This window comes from Phascolarctos cinereus, unplaced genomic scaffold (genome assembly GCF_003287225.1).
Source record: "Phascolarctos cinereus isolate Bilbo 61053 unplaced genomic scaffold, phaCin_HiC Scaffold_4;HRSCAF=312, whole genome shotgun sequence".
Classification (NCBI taxonomy): Eukaryota; Metazoa; Chordata; class Mammalia; order Diprotodontia; family Phascolarctidae; genus Phascolarctos; species Phascolarctos cinereus.
Genome location: NW_027555847.1, coordinates 682,090,347 through 682,106,914, shown reverse-complemented (window position 1 = coordinate 682,106,914; position 16,568 = coordinate 682,090,347). Strand labels below are relative to the sequence as shown.

The following is a 16,568-nucleotide window of genomic DNA, read 5'->3' as shown; positions in this document are numbered from 1 at the left end:
ATAATGGCCTGGCCTCTCAATGGGCAGTCACAAAAGCCTTCCTTGATCTCACCAACCACTGCCATTTGAGGACAGAAAGACATTCAGGGAAAGGAGGCACCTTTGAGGTCTTACTGAATTCAGGGAGGTGAGGTCACAGAGCCTATGTCTGAAGCACTCCTCACTAGCAGCCTGCAGAGGAGTCATTGGCAGAGATGGAGGAGGGGAAGGCAGCTGGTGAAGCTCTATAGGAAGCTTCGAGCAATAGAGCTGGACAGGCCCTGGGACAGGACAGGACAGGACAACTCTCACCTGAAGCAAGAATACTCTCCTACATTGTCTGGTTGGGTTTTTTTTTTTTTTGCTAGGCGGTAGGGTTAAGTGGCTTGCCCAGGGTCACACAGCTAGTAAGTGTCAAGTGTCTGAGACCGGATTTGAACTCAGGTCCTCCTGACTCCAGGGCTGGTGCTCTATCCACTGTGCCAACTAGCTGCCCCTCTCCTACATTGTCACCAACAGGAGTCATCACCCAGTTTTTCTCCCTGAATACTTTCAGTGATGGGGAGATCATTCTTCTTGCTTGAAATCAATAGCTGCCCCTACCTCTGTCATTCTATTTTTTGTTCTAAGGACCCTCTTAGCTCTGACATTCACTGAGGGTCTTCTAACTCTGGCATTCTGGGTTCCATGGGCCCTGCCAGTTCTTTGGTTCTAGGATCTGTTTTCCTTCCTTAGGAAGCTGCCTTTCCTAACCTCTGCCACCTTGACAATCCATGGTCATGTCAGAAGCAGTTCTGCCATGAGTTAAGCTGTTTAAAGCAGGTGCTAGACAGACTGGGACAGCTGGGTCTCTTATGCCAAGGAGGATTCAGGCAGCAGCCAGCATGTTAGATGAGAACTGCCAAGACAATGGGTTCTCACCTAACCCCCCAACTCCCAAGGCTTTTGGGATGGCAAATGCAGTGGAAGTAGCCCTGGATACGTAACCAGAAAACCTGAGTTCTAGGCTCAGCTCTGCCATTGACTCACCATGTGACTTTGGATAAGTCTCCTCCTATTTTGGCACTTCAGTTTCTCTATCTGTAAGATGAAGTGGTTAGACTTCCTTAAGGTCTCTCATAGTTATGACATTCTCTGTCTCTAAAATTGATGATCTGGGTGCACTGAGTTTGTTGACTAGTTTCTTGAATAATCAACACATACTTTTCCCTGCTGATCCCTCTTGAGATATTTGATGTCTTGCCTTCAGGATGCTGGCCACTCTGTATGAGTCATTTTGGAAGACTGAGTACTGGATTCCCCCCCGGTACACTTGGGCTGATTTGGAAGATTCAGATGGCATCACATACCCCCATCCCAAAGACCTGCTGGCAGCCATTCCCCTGACATTTGTCTTAATAGTCATTAGATATGGCGTTGAGAGGTGAGTCAACTATGGAGGGTTTCCCCCTTAACCCCTTTTTAAAAAAGCTAAAATTTTGTTGATGAATTTTTACAGTTCTTTCAGGATATGTCTTCCCCTCTCCCCAACCCACCTAGTATACACTTACACTTGTAACAAAGAAAAAAGTTAATCAAGCTCGACCAATGCATCAATCACATCTAACAATGTATGCAACATCCTGTATCCATAGGATCCCACATCCATAAGGAAAGCAGGGACCAGTTAACTTCTTCATGCCTTCAAGGGAGAAGGGAGGCAAGATTTATCATTAAATTAATTAGCATTCAAGTCCATTTACATTATTATAGTCATTGTGCATACTGTTCTTAGTGGTTTTATTTCACTCTGCATCAGTTCAGTCAAGTTTTTTCAAGTTTCTCTAAGTTCCTCACGTTCATCATTTTGTTTTGCAAATAATATTCCATTAAATTCACACACCACAATTTATTTTGCCACTCCCTAATCAATGGGAACTTATTATGTTTCCAGGATTTTTTTTGGTTTTCATTTACTACCGCAAAATGTGTTGTTATTAAGATTTTATTATATGTGAGAGCTTTCCTTATATCACTGACACCCATTATATATACCAGCAATGAGATATTTGAGTCCAATGGTTTCAACAGTTAGCAATTTTTGTAGCATTAATCCAAATTTCTTCCTAGAATTTTTGGACCAATTCAGAGATTCATCAATATTGTAGTATTATGTCTACCTTCCCACCACCCCTCCAGCATTGACAATTTCCATCTTTTGTCATGTTGCTATTTTGATGGGTATGAAGCAAGATATCTGAGTTATTTTGCTCTGCATTTCCTTATTATTAGTGACATGAAGTAATCTTTTATTTGGCTAATGACAGTTTGTAATTCTTTCTGAACAGTTTGTCATATCCTTAGATGACTTATCTATTGCCAAACTGTTTTGGTTTTCTATATCTGCATTAGTTTTTTATATATCTTGCATAGAAGACTCTTATCAAAGGCATTTAATGGAAAGATCTTTTTCATAGTTGAGATTATATTTGCTAGGTTTTCATTTTCTTCCATTTATTCTTTGCGATTAATTAACTATGCCCTGCTTTTGAGTTTATGATATGCTCGTGAGCTTAGTTTTGTTTATACCCACTTCATCTTGTATTTTAACAAGATCTCCCTTGGATTATCAGTATGCATTATTTTCAGTGCAGCCGTCTTATTTTTGAGAAGAGAAAACTGAGGTCCAAAGAGGTAAGGTGTCTTGCCCGGAGTCACAGAATGGGTAACAGAGCAAAGATTCCAACCTAAGTCCTCTAATTCCAAACTTAACATTTTTTTCACCATATCACACAATTCGAAGTAGGTTTACAAAGTGTTTTCCTCTTAAACCTTGTGAGTTCGTAGCATTTGAATATTTAATTCCTTTGGGCAGCCTCTCAACTCTTGAGGAGGGGTGTTACTCCAGTGGGTAGATGCCCTAGGTTCAAGGAACTCTGTACCTTCATTCCTCTAACATATTTACCTCATGAGCCCCTACTGACGTGATCACCTTTAATAGTCAACCAGAAGACATAACTAGTTTAAGTCCAAAGCATTTAGTAAGATGTTAGGGTGAGAAAAGTAGCCTCACATATCTGGGGCCTAGTCTCCCCAAAACACAACATATCAGTGCAAAGAATGACCACATATCTGTAAGATACACATGTAGGTTATTTGTGTGGAAGGGCAACTCATCTTTGGTGTTGCGGGGTTGTAGATGTTGTCTCCCCTTGACATAGGTCTCATAGGTTACTGAATAGGCCTGGTCTATGCTGATCTAGTCTCTGGCAAATGCTTATCTTTTGGCCCCCTGATCCCTGGTCCCCACAGGACTGTGTTCTGCTGATTGGCTAGAGTCTCTTTGCACTACTTCCAGCTTCTGACTAGCTTGCTCAGCTACCATTCTGCCAAGATTTTTTTTCACCTAGCTCTTTAAGAAAATGCAGAATACTTGTTCTGGGCCCAGAATAAACCTCTCCTGTTTTATTCCCTACTGAAGCTTTTCATTTCCCCAGCAATTTTCAGCCCTATGGGCCAAATTCTTTAGGGAAGAAAAAACCCAACAAGGTCCTTCCTGGCACTGAATGCCCAGACCATGTCTTCTCTTCACACAACTTATGGTACCTGACTCAGTTCCTTATGTCAGAAACCTCATGCTAGCTTAGAGTGAGTTTTCTATCTGTAACAATTTTCCTCTATTCAAAGGCTTGGGTATAAATCAGGCAATGTTTGCTTACTTAATGATTATCAAATAGCTCTTGGGATCAGAGCTCCTTAGTTTTTAAACACTAAATTCCTCCAGTTGTCCCTATGTCAGTGATTGGGTTGAAAAAGACACAGAGGCAAGCTATGGCCAGAAGTCCAGAACTAGGAACACCTTCTCCAGGAAGACTTCCTTGACCTCTTACCCTCCCTTGTTCCTAATTGGTAAAGGCCTTCACCTTAGAAGGTACCCTTTCCTTTTCATGGCTTTGAAGCACTTACTATATAATATTGTGAATATCTATGTGGGTGCCTTATTCCCCTACCAGACCATAAACTTCTTAAGGACAAGAATAGTGTCTTAATTAAAATCTGTCTCTCCCCCTAGCACTGGGAACTAGGCTTGGTGCATAACAAGTGTTTACCAAATACTTAATGAACTTAAGGGAGGAGAAGGTTTGCTCTTTGGTTGTAACCCCAGCACCCTGAGGAACTCATCTGATCCACTGAAAGGGATATTACTGCCCATATTCTGACAGCCCAGAAGTTCCTTCCATAAGGAAAATATAGGATGTTCATTCTCCCCAGGCTAAACATCCAATATGTGCCCCATAGGCACCCCTTCCTCTTCGTACATCCTCCTCCCATGCTCCATCTCCCCAGGGTATGCCAAGTGGGCTGTGATAGGTCAGTTGGTGGGCAAGATCTGTCAGAGAGCTCCCAAAGGGCCATAAATGGGAGAGTTCCTGTGTACTCAGCTTCTCCTGTCTCCTTTCACAGGATCATAGGGCTGCCCTTAAGTAGAGCGCTGGGTGTACGTGATCCCATCAGGATCAAGGCTACTCCCAACCGCATCCTGGAGTCATTTTTCTGGACCCAGAGTAAGAATCCCAAAAAGGTAAGCAGGCCACAGGTTTGGATGCCATTAAGGATCCTGGGAGGTTTAAGTCTCCAGACCCTTCAACAGGGCAGTTTCTGATGTTCAGTGGCTCTTGAATAAGAAGTGGGGGAGATGGGAGGTGCTATGTACCTAGGGCTCACTCAGATACCTGCTCTCTGTGTTCCTGTTTCTTCTAGAGAGGGTGATTCTTACTCTGAGCATCAAGTTCTACCAACCTCTAACCTCAGAGAAGATTAAGAGCTCACCAGAACTGGGTTCTAATCCCACCTCCACTGCTGACTTGCTTTGCGACTTTAGTCAAGTCACTTGACTTGTTTTTGGAGCCTTAGTTTTCTCACCTGTAAAATGAGGGGATGATCTCTAAGGTCAACACCAGCTTTCCCATTCTATGTTCTGTAGACATGGTTTTCTCCCTGAGAGTCATCCCCAATACCTCATCTCCATATTCAATCAGTCGCCAAGCCTTGTTGATTCTGTTTCCGTAACATTTCCTGAAGCCATCCCCTTCTCTCCACTTCTCCCACAGCCATTTGAATTCAGGTCCTCACCATCTCTGCCCCCCACCCCCACTATTGCAATGCCCCCTAATGTGTTCCATTGCCTTCACTGTCCTTGCTCCACACAGCCTCCAATAAGTCATGTCTGACCGTGCCACCTCTCTGCTCCTCTGAATGTCTCTCTATTGACTCCAAGTTAAATACAAACAGTTCTTTTTGACCTGTAAAGCCATTTGCAATTGGACCCCAGTCTGCCTTTTGAGACTTATTCCACATCACTACCCCACACACTCTGCTCTTGGCAAATTCACCTACTCACTGTTATTTGTATCTGGCATTCCATCCCTCACACCCATGCAATCATACAGGCTGGCTCCTATGTCTACCATGTTCTCCTTCCCCAGGAATGCTCTCACTTCTCCATTGTGGAAACTCCGGCTCCCTTTAAGGCCTCTACCTCCTTCAAGAAACTTATCCCGATTTTCCCAATTATTAACATTCTCCTGAAATTACTTTGTATTTATTTACATGTACACATCCTATCTCCCCCAACAGAATGTAAGCTCAGTTAAGGTGGGACATGGTCAGTTTTCATCTCTCCATAGTGCCTGACATGTTGGTTTCAGAGACTCTTCCCCAGTGCGGACCTCCTTTTCCCCAAAGGGCATCATGGCTATGGCAGGGCCAGGGTGTGGCCTAGGTAATGCTTTTATTGAGGGAGTTGTGTCCCAGTCTGAGACAGGAAGGGGTGTCCTAGGGAAGGAGGCAGCCCCTTGGACCCTGCCCTTGGAGACTAGGCTCAAGAACGAGCCATGCTCTTGGAAGCCACCAGGCCCCTGGGGAGCAGAATGGGCGCTCCCTGATTAGGGATACTACGTGAGCTTAGGGGAGAGGGCGGTCATGGGAAGCTAAGGTCCCCCCTTTGTCCATCCTACCCCTAATCTTCTCCTCTGGTGTCCAGGATGAGCTGAGTCACCTGGCCAGCCAGTGCAGCCTCTCTGTGAGGCAAGCCGAGCGCTGGTTTCGACACCGGAGAAACCAAGAGCGACCATTACTGAGCAAGAAATTCTCTGAATCCTGGTGAGTTGGGGGGACCCAGTGGAAGACTAGCTCCAAGGCACCATTACTGAGCAAGAAATTCTCTGAATCCTGGTGAGTTGGGGAGACCCAATGGAAGACTAGCTCCAAGGCACCATTACTGAGCAAGAAATTCTCTGAATCCTGATGAGTTGGGGGGACCCAATGGAAGACTAACTTCAAGGCATCTAGATTTAGGTCAATAGGCCATGGAATCAGGCCTGACTTGGAAAGCAGGTGCCCCACAATTAGTTCATCTCTCCACCCACCCCCTCCATCCCCAGCAAGACAACCTTATCCATTCATCTCTACTCCTGTTCTGTATTTTCAGTTCAAGATTTTTATTTTACTCCTGTTCTTCTTTTGGAGGCTTGCTCATCTTCTACAATGTGAGTATGTCCTGTCCCGTACCTATTATGTGACCATCTCTCCTCATTTGACTCCTCATCCTCTCCATTCCCATTGTCTTTGTCCTTCTGCCTTTTTCTGCTCATTCATCCTCTTCCATCTTCCTCCAATTCCTTCTATCCCCTCATTTTTTCTTTCCTTGTCCTCTTTGTTCTCTGTTCCCACATTGTTCACTTTGTCCCTTCTTGCTTTGCCCCTTTTTCTTTCTTTCTTTCTTTCTTTCTTTCTTTCTTTCTTTCTTTCTTTCTTTCTTTCATGCAGTCGGGATTAAGTGACTTGCCCAGGGTCACACAGCTAGTAAGTGTCAAGTATTTGGTCTGAGGCAGGATTTGAACTCAGGTCGTCCTGACTTCAGGGCCAGTGCTCTATCCACTGCACCACCTAGCTGCCCCCACTTTGTCCCTTTTTCATGTCCCTTCCCATGTCCCCATAGTCATCATCTCTCTCCCTTTACCCTTTGTGAATTTTTGTCCTCTCCACCTCTCATTCTCTTCTTCACTTTCCCCCCCTCCATCCCTTGTCCTATCTCTTCTCTGTCCCCCAATCCTTTCCACTCCCATTCCCTTAATTCTCCTCTTCTTGATTCTGCTCCTCCATTCTCTGCCCTTTTAGGCTCTCCATATATATTTTATCCCTACTGTCTTTCTTCTCTTCTCATCTATTTCATTATCAGCCTACCCTATCTTGCTCCAAATTCGCCTTTCCCACATCAACCCTGAATTGTTCTACATCCTCTTACACTATCCCATCTTGTAGTCACTGTGGTGTTGGGGATGGGGGAGGAAAGGTCACACTCTCTAGGGGTGATGTAACTAGACTGGCCAGTCTGACCTACAGACAAGGTGAGTCAGATAGGTACCAAAACACAAATAGTGCCACTCAATCACAGAAATGAGGGTTTCAGAAGGAGCAAGGCCAGGCTTGGTGGGACAGGGGAGGAGGAAGGAATGGATCACAGAATCCCAGGAATAGAGAATTGGAAAAGACCTCAGCACTCATCTTGTCCAATTCATATAGGAAAGAAGTCCACACTATAACATACCTGACAAATGGCCATCATTCAGCTTTGGCTTGAAGACCTCCATGTAGGAGGAAGACATCACATACCAGAGTAGCCCATTCCACTTTTGGACAGGTCTCATTATTAAGAAGTTTTTTTTCCTGAAATCAAGCCAAGATTGTCCTCTTTGTAACTTCCACCTATTACTCCTGGTTCTGCCTTCTGGGGTCAAGCAGAATCCCTCTTCCTCATGACAACATGAGTTGTCATGTTCCCCTTGAGTCTTCTCCAGGCTAAACTTGCTCAGTTTCTCTAGCAGATCCTCATGTCATATCAATTCAAAGCACTTCCGCATTCAATCAATGGTCAAGTCTTGCTGATTCTATTTCCATAATATCTCTAGAAATCATCTCTTCTCCACTCCCACCAGAGCCCCCCTATTTCAGGTCCTCATCACCTCTGCTCCCCACTATGCAATAGCCTCCTAATTGGTTCTGTGGCCCTCACTGTCTTCCTTCTAACAGTCCATCCTCCTCACAGACCTGGCCAAGTCACTTCTCTCCTCAAGAAATTTCAACGATATCCTACTGCCTCTAAGATAAAATATAAACTGCTCTCTTTGGCCTGTAAAGCCCTTCACAGTTTGGCTTTAATCTGTCTTTCAAGGCTTGTCACATATAAGCCCCCACCATATTCTAGACACCATATTCTAGACAAATTCACCTACTTCTTGTACTGATTGCCCTCTTTTGGATGCCCCTCAGCTTACCCATTTCCTTCTTAAACCATGGTGCATAGAACTGTGCCTAATCCTCCAAATGAGGTCTGAAGAGAATAGAATACAGCACAATTACTCCTCCTTATTCCTGGAAGCTGTACCCCTCTAAAGGCAGCCCAATGTCCAATTAGCTCTTTAGGCTGTCATGTTACACTGGTAAAACCATACACACACACACACACACACACACACACACACACACACACACAGAAAGAGAGAGAGAGAGAGAGAGAGAGAGAGAGAGAGAGAGAGAGAGAGAGAGAGAGAGAGACTGGTTAAATGATCCAATCATGTAGTAGCTTCTTACTTTGACAGACCTCTTTAATAGAGCCCTAGCTATTCCAGAGCTAACAAAGGGACCAGATGCTAATGGCCTGTTAGGATATAAGGGTCAAGCCTCTTATCTAACCAGGGGTTATACCTCATAAGTTTGATTTTGGCTTGTTTTGAACCTGAGGAGGAAGGACAAAGGGGAAGTCAGGATAAGGATAGGAGATGATGTAAGGTGGCAATATCATCATTCCTATTGAGTGCCTGGAGTTCCCTGGAGGAAGGCTTGAAACTATGGAGAGGAACCATTACCTGTGGGGAGTAGTGATTCTGAGAGCAATGTCTAGGACATATCCTTTGTTTCTTTCAGAAAACCTGGTTTGGTCAGCCAGAGACAGTCTGGAATGGATACCCTAAGCAGGTAAGCAGTCCCTGGACAAGGGCAGGTGCCAGATTTGTCCACTGAAAAAGCCCTATGAACAAAGATGATTATGATGAAAGCTAGCATTTGTATAGCGCTTACAGGTTTTCAAAGCACTTCACAAATATCTCATTTGCTTCTCACAACAACTCTGAGGGAGGTACTATGATTATCCTCATTTTACAGATGAGGAAACTGAGGCAGACAGAAGTTAAATAGCTTGCCCAAGGTCACACAGCTAGTAAATATCTGAGGCCTAGCAAGGTCTCCCTGAGTCCAGATCTAGTGCACCATCCATTCTGTCCTCTAGTGATCAAAATTGAACATAATTGCTCTCCCCCTCTTCCTATCCCTCCTCTAAACTTTCAGAATCACAGAATCTCAACAACAGAGAGAACCAAGAGGGGCTGGCTGGCCTAGCCCATAACTGAACAAAATTTCCTCCATAGTTACTCAAAAAAATGATTGCGTTGCCTTTACCTGAAGTTCTCCAGGGCAAACTTTTTTACTTTGCAAGGCAGCCCAGTCTACTCTGGGACAACTTTCTTTTGTAGGAAGTTTGGTCTCTTACATCAAACATAAATCTGGCCCTCTCTAGTTTTTATCCATTGAGCCTACTTCTTCCCTCTGGGATCACTTTCCATATAATGGCCCTTCAAGTATTTGGAGATATTAACCATGTCTTCCTTTTATTTTATTTTCTCCAAGCTAACCATACTCATTCTTTTAAATAAATCCTGATCTCAAGGCCCATAACTATCCTGATTATTCTCCTTTGCATTCTTCTCCAGTTTTTCAATATCTTTCCTAAAATATGGCACCCAGAACATAAGCACTGTGTTCAAATCCGACTGACTGTAATTCCTTTCCTTCTGGAAATTGATTGTCTTTGGCATTACCTATGAAGTTGTCCCAATTCTTTTCTTCTCTTCTTGAATTGCCCACACCAACCCCTTCACACATCCTGACTCAGCTGAGGACCTTGTCCCATACCTTACTGAGAAAAGAGGCCATTTTCCATGAGCTCCCTCTTTTCCCTTTGTCCACATCTCAAAATCTCTTGACCTCATCTCCTTTTTTCTCTTCTATACATCTCATCTCTGATGAAGAGATAGCTCTTCTCAGCAAGGGCAACCCTTCTACAGATTCTCTTGATTTCATTACCTCCCATCTCCTTCAACAAATTGCTCCATAATTATGTGCAAAAGGACCTACTTAATGCTGAATATTATTCCTCTCATAATTTAGACTAATATTGAATTAATTCATTTGGTTGCCTCATTACATTGCTAACTGATATTGAGTTTGCTGTCCACTAAAACCTTTAGATATTTGTTAGATTGATACCAATTTATACCTAACCAACTCTATCCCATATTGTACTGGTGAAATTGATTTTTTTAAACTTTCATGTTTTAACTTTTAAGACTTTATGGTTACCCCTCATGAATTTCATCTTCTTAGTTTTATCTAGACATCCTAGACCATGAAGATTTCTTTGGATCTCGTCATCAAGTTGACTAGCTATTCCTCTGGCTTGGTATCATCTGAAATTTTGTCAGCTTGTCATCTTCAATGTCATATCCAAGCCATTGACAAAAAATTTCATGCTACATGGCATGGGGCCAAGCATTAATCCTGGGACATCTCAATGGAAGTTTCCTTCCAAGTCACTGTCAAACTGTGACTAAATGACTGTATGGCCATTCAACCATCTCTGAATCTACCTAACTGTTCCATTTAGTAATTAACATCTTTTATCTTTTCTACAAGACTATCCTGAGAGATTTTGTCAAACGCTTGACTAACATTGAGGTCAACCCTGCAGCATTTCCCTAACTTTCCAATTTGTTTACTTCTTCAGGAAAAAATAATAAGGTTAGTTGTTATGTTCTGTAATTTCAAATATGCCCTCATTGCAATCCCCTTCTCACAACTGATTATCTTGGCCAATTTCCACAGCAGCTGTCCCAATTCTTTTCTTCTCTCTTTGAGCCACCCACACCACCTTCTCTACATATCCTAACTTAGAGGAAGACTTTGTCCCATGTTTTACTGAGAAAAGAGGCCATTCACCATGAGCTTCCTCTTCTTCCCTTGTCCATATCTCAAAACCCCTTCATGTCATCCCCCATTTTCTCCTCTATAAGTCTCTAAGGAAGAGATAGGCTTTCTCACCAAGGCCAATGCCTTTCCAGGTTCTTTTGATCTCATTCCCTTTTTCTCCTTCCAAAAACTCTTCCCTAATTATCTACAATCTCTCCGTATCTCCTGACTCTTTCTCCATGCCTACAAACATATTCAAATTCATTCCTTCATTAAGAAACTATCATTAGACTCTATAACACCCTCAAGCTACTTTCAGTTCTCTCCAGTCCTTTGTAATCTGGTGCCTGATCTCATCACTCAATTGCATTGTTCTGTCCTAAATCACCAGCAGCCTTTTAATTACCAAATTTAATGGTCTTTCTTTTTAAAATCTGCTTCTTTCTTAACAGCAACCTTTGAAATTGTTGACCACCCTCTCTTCCTAGATGCTCTCTCCCCCCTGGGTTTTTGTGACATTGTTCTCTCAATAATAATAGCATTCAGGCAATACTTCAAAGTTTGCAAAGGGCTCTACTTATGTTATTCCATTTGATAGTCTCAATGAGCGGGGAAAAGTAGGTACTATTATCATCCTCATTTTGCAGATGAATAAATTGATGCTGAAAGAGATTGTGATGTCCCCAGGATCACACCGTAAGCAAGTATCAGAAGCAGAATTTGAATTCAGGGCTTCATAACTCCAAGTTCAGCACTTTATCCACTGGCCCTCTAACTGCCTTGTTTTTCTTACTGACTGTCTTACTCTTCCACCTCACTTTCTTTCCTTGACTTATCAGCCATGTCACACCCCTTACCTCTAAGGCTCTGTGTTGGGCCCTCTTCTCGCTCTACATTCTCTCTCCTGCTGGCTAGGTGATGCAGTGTATAGCATTATGGACTTGGGATTTCAGAAAGACCTGAGTTCAAATCCTATCTCAGACACTTCCTAGCTGTGTGACCCTGGGCAGGTCAGTCAACCCTGTTTCCATTTGGAGAAATGCAGATAATTGTAGCACCTACTGCCTAGGGTTGTTAGTAGGCTTAAGTGAGATCACATATGTAAAGTGCTTTGCAAATCTTAAAGTGTTATATAAATGTCAGTTATTATTATTATTATTATTATTATTATTATTATTATTATTATTTATTGTATTAGTGTACTTCATCAGTGCCTTGGGTTTAATCATCACTTCTATGCTGATGACTCCTAGATCAGTACAACTAGCTCTAGTTTCTCTTTCCCAAGCTTTAATCTCCAACTGCCTTTCGGACCTTTTATGCTGGATGCATGCTACTCATACTCAACATGTCTAAAGCACAACTTATTATCTTAACCTCAAAGCCAGTCTGTCTTTCAAACTTCCCTATTCTGCTGAGAACAGCCTTATCCTTCCAAATGAGGCTTGCAATTTCATGTGACAGTCATTCTCAATACTTTTTTTCCCCTCCCTCATATCCAATCGGTTCCCAAATCTCATTTCTACCTCTCCAACACCTATAACATCTGTTCCCTTCTCTCACTCACACAGCCACAGGCCCTAATCACCTTCACCTCTAACCTAGATTATTGCATTAGCCTCCTCATCGACCTCCTTGCCTTAAATCCATCTCCGTTCCAATCCATCTTACATGAACTTTGGAGGCAAGATGGTAGAGAGAAGTCAGAAAGTTGCCTGAGCTCTCACCAGTTTTCCTTGGAAATAACATTAAACCAAGACTAAATGGATTCTGGAGTGACAGAACTCACAAAAGGACAGAGGGAAACAATTTTCAAGCCTAAAATAACTTAGAAAGACTTCAGAAAAGGTTTGTCTCACTTGGGTAAAACAAGATTACAGCACAGGGCAGACAACATCTGGGAAAGCCAGAAGTTTCTTAGTCACAGTGCAGATCAGTAACCAAGGCCCCCTGCTCCTGGCTTAGCAGGCTAGTGACATAGCAGGCCTCAAGTCCCAGTGCAGAAGGCCAAATGTCAACACCAGAACCCTGGCAAAAAAGGCACAACTAGGTGTGGCTCCCTTGGTGCAGTGGGCAAGCCACCAGCACCTGAGGCCCTGGGGCAGGAAGCTAGTGACCAGGACCCTGGCCTTCACCACAAGAAGCTTGGGCCAGTGACCCTTGTACCCCAGGAGCAGAGTTCAACCTTTAAAAAATAAGCAAAAACAAAAAACAAAACAAAACAAAACAAACAAACAAAAAAGAAGAACCCTGACCATAGAAAGCTACTATGGTGACAGGGAAGATCAAAATACAAACTTAGAGGAGGGCAACAATGTCAAAATGCCTACATGTGAAGCCTCAAAGGGGAATATGAATTAGACTCAAGCCCAAAAAGTCCTCTTGGAAGAACTCAATAAGGATTTTAAAAATCAAGTAAGAGAGGTGGAAGAAAAATTGGGAAAAGAAATGAGAATTTGCAGGAGAATTATGAAAAAGAGCTAACAACTTGGAAGAGGAAGCACAAAAATTGACTGAACAAAACAACTCCTTAAAAAATAGAATTGGCTGGGCAGCTAGGTGGTGCAGTGGAAAGAGAACTGGCCCTGAAGTCAGGAGGACCTGAGTTCAAATCCAGCCTCAGACCAAACATGACACTTAACTAGCTGTGTGACCCTGGGCAAGTCACTTAACCCCAATTGCCTAAAAATTAAAAAAAAAAAGTAAAAAAATAATTTCCTATTTAGGGGCAGCTAGGTGGCACAGTGGATAGAGCACTGGCCCTGAAGTCAGGAGTACCTGAGTTCAAATTCGGCCTCAGACCAAACACTTGACACTTACTAGCTGTGTGACCCTGGGCAAGTCACTTAACCCCAACTGCCTGAAAAAAAATAGAATTGGCCAAATGAGGAAAAAATCCAGTGAATAAAACAACTCCTTTAAAAGTAGAATTGGCCAAATGGTAAAGGGGGCACAAAAGCTACCTGAAGAAAATAATTCCTTAAAAATTAGAAATGGGCAAGTGGAAGTTAATGACCTTATGAGACATCAAGAAACACTCAAACAAAATGAAAAGAATGAAAAAATAAGAGAAAAATGTAAAATACTTCATCGGAAAAACAACTGACCTGGAAAATAAATCCAGGAGAGATAATTTAAGAATTATTGGACTACCTGAAAGCCATATAAAAAAAAAAAAGAGCCTGGAGAGGATCAGGGTTTTTTTATCCTTTTTATTTAGTATTTTATTTTTTCCCAATTACATGTAAAAACAATTTTTAACATTCGTTCTTAAAATTTTGAGTTCTCTGTTCTCTCCCTCTTTCCCAACATCTCCCTCATTGAAAAGGCAAGCAATTTGATATAGGTTATATATGTGTAGTCATGCAAAATGCATTTCCATATTAGTCATGTTGTAAAAGAAAACATAAACCAAAAAGAGAAAACCCAAGAAAAAAAAAGTATGTTTCAATCAATATTCAGACTCCATCAGTTCTTTTTCTGGGGATAGATGGTGTTTAACATCACAAGTCCTTCAGAGTTGTCTGGGATCATTGTATTGCTGAGAATAGCTAAAGTCATTTGCAGTTAATCATTGCACAATGTTGCTGTTACTGCATACAGTGTTCTCCTGGTTCTACTCACTTCACTCAGCATCAGTTCATGTAAGTCTTTCCAGATTTTTCTGAGAACATCCTGCTCATCATTTCTTATAGCACAATAATATTCCATCAGTAATCATATACCATAATTTGTTCAGCCATTCCCCAACTGATAGGTACTCCCTCAATTTCCAGTTCTTTGCTGCCACAAAAAGAGCTGCTATAAACATATTTGATATATGGTTCCTTTTCCCTTTCTGAGGGGATGTCTTTGGGATACAGGCCTAGTTGTGGTGTTGTTGGATCAAAGGATATGCACAGTTTTATAGCTCTTTGGGCATAATTCCAAATTGTTCCTGGAGAGGATCTTTCAAGAAATTATCAAGGAAAACTCTTCTGATATCCTAGAATCAGAGGGTAAAATAGTCATTGAAATCATCTCCTGAGGCAGCTAAGTGGCACAGTGGATAGAGCACTGGCCCTGGAGTCAGGAGGACTTGAGTTCAAATCTGGTCTCAGACCAAACACTTGACACTTACTAGCTGTGTGACCCTAAGCAAGTGACTTAACCCCAATTGCCTCAGGGGAGGGAGGGGGAAGAAATCACCTCCTGAAAGAGATTCATCTCAAAATGAAAACTCCAAGGAATATTGTAGCCAAATTAGAGAACTATCAGATCAAGGAGAAAATACTGCAAGCAGCCAGAAAGAAATAATTCAACTATTAAGAAGCCATAGTGAGGATTACACAGGACTTAGTAGCTTCTACATTAAAGGATCAGAGGACTTGGAATATGATATTATGGAAGGCACAAAAGTTTGGATTACAACCAAGAATCAACTACCTAGAAAAAAGATGGAAATTCAATGAAATAGGGGACTTTCAAACTTTCCTGATGAAAAGATCACAGCTAAACAGAAAATTTGATCTTCAAAAACAAGACTCAAGAGAAGTATAAAAAGGTAAACAGGAAAGAAAAAACGTGTTATTCAATGAGATTAAACTACTTACATCCCTGCATGGGAAGATTATACTTGTAACTTTTGAGAACTATATCTCTATTGGGGCAGTTAGGAGGAATATACATAGGTGGAGGGTGTGGGTGTAAGTTGACTTTGATATGATGATATTAAAAAAAATTAAGAGGTAAAAAAAGGATTGTAATGGGAGAAGAGGAAAGGGGGAGGCAGAATGGGTAAATTACATCACATGAAGAGGCACAAAAGACCTATTATAGTGGAGTGAAAGAAGAGAGAGGGGTGAGCATTGTTTCAATGTTATTCTCATTATATTTGACTCAAAAAGGGAATAACATACACACTCAGTTGGGTATAGAAATAGGGAAATAGTAGGTGAAAGGGGAAAGAAAAGGGGAGGGGGAAGCTGATAAAAGGGAGGGCAGAATAGGAGGGGAAAGGGGAAAGGAAAGGTGGGGCTGATAGAAGGTAGGGCAGACTGAACAGGGTGTTGGTCAGAAGCACACTGATCAGGAGGGACAGGGTGAAAGGAGAGAGAAAAGTATAAATGGGAGAAAATAGGATGGAGGGAAATACACAGTTATCATCACTGTGAATGTGATTAGAATGAACTCTCTCATAAAACAGAAGTGGATAGCAGAATGGATTAAAAAACAGAATCCTACAACATGTTGTTTATAAGAAACACATTTGATTCATAGAGATACACACAGAGTAAAGGTAAAAGGCTGGAGCAGAGTATATTATGCTTCAGCTGAAGTAAAAAAAAAAGCAGGGATGCCAATTCTGATCTCAAAGCACAAGCAAAAATAAATTTAATTAAAAGATTTAAGGAAGGAACCTACATCTTGTTGAAAGGTACCATAGACAATGAAGTAAAATCAATGCTAAACATATATGTACCAAGTGGTATAGCATCCAGATTCTTAGAGGAGAAATTAAATGAGTTACAGGAAGAAATAGACATCAG

General features: G+C 42.0%; 1 protein-coding gene across 1 annotated transcript in view; it reads left to right on the top strand.

Moving 5' to 3' along the window:
• Window positions 1-16,568, top strand: part of LOC110202148 (ceramide synthase 4-like) — a 47,165-nt gene that overhangs the window by 9,758 nt on the left and 20,839 nt on the right. Inside the window, exons 2-6 of the mRNA XM_020978198.1 lie at window positions 1,229-1,402; window positions 4,423-4,540; window positions 6,002-6,120; window positions 6,449-6,506; window positions 8,944-8,994. Coding sequence (XP_020833857.1) covers window positions 1,230-1,402; window positions 4,423-4,540; window positions 6,002-6,120; window positions 6,449-6,506; window positions 8,944-8,994 — 519 coding nt within the window. The 5' untranslated portion in view covers window position 1,229. The remainder of the gene's footprint in view (window positions 1-1,228; window positions 1,403-4,422; window positions 4,541-6,001; window positions 6,121-6,448; window positions 6,507-8,943; window positions 8,995-16,568) is intronic.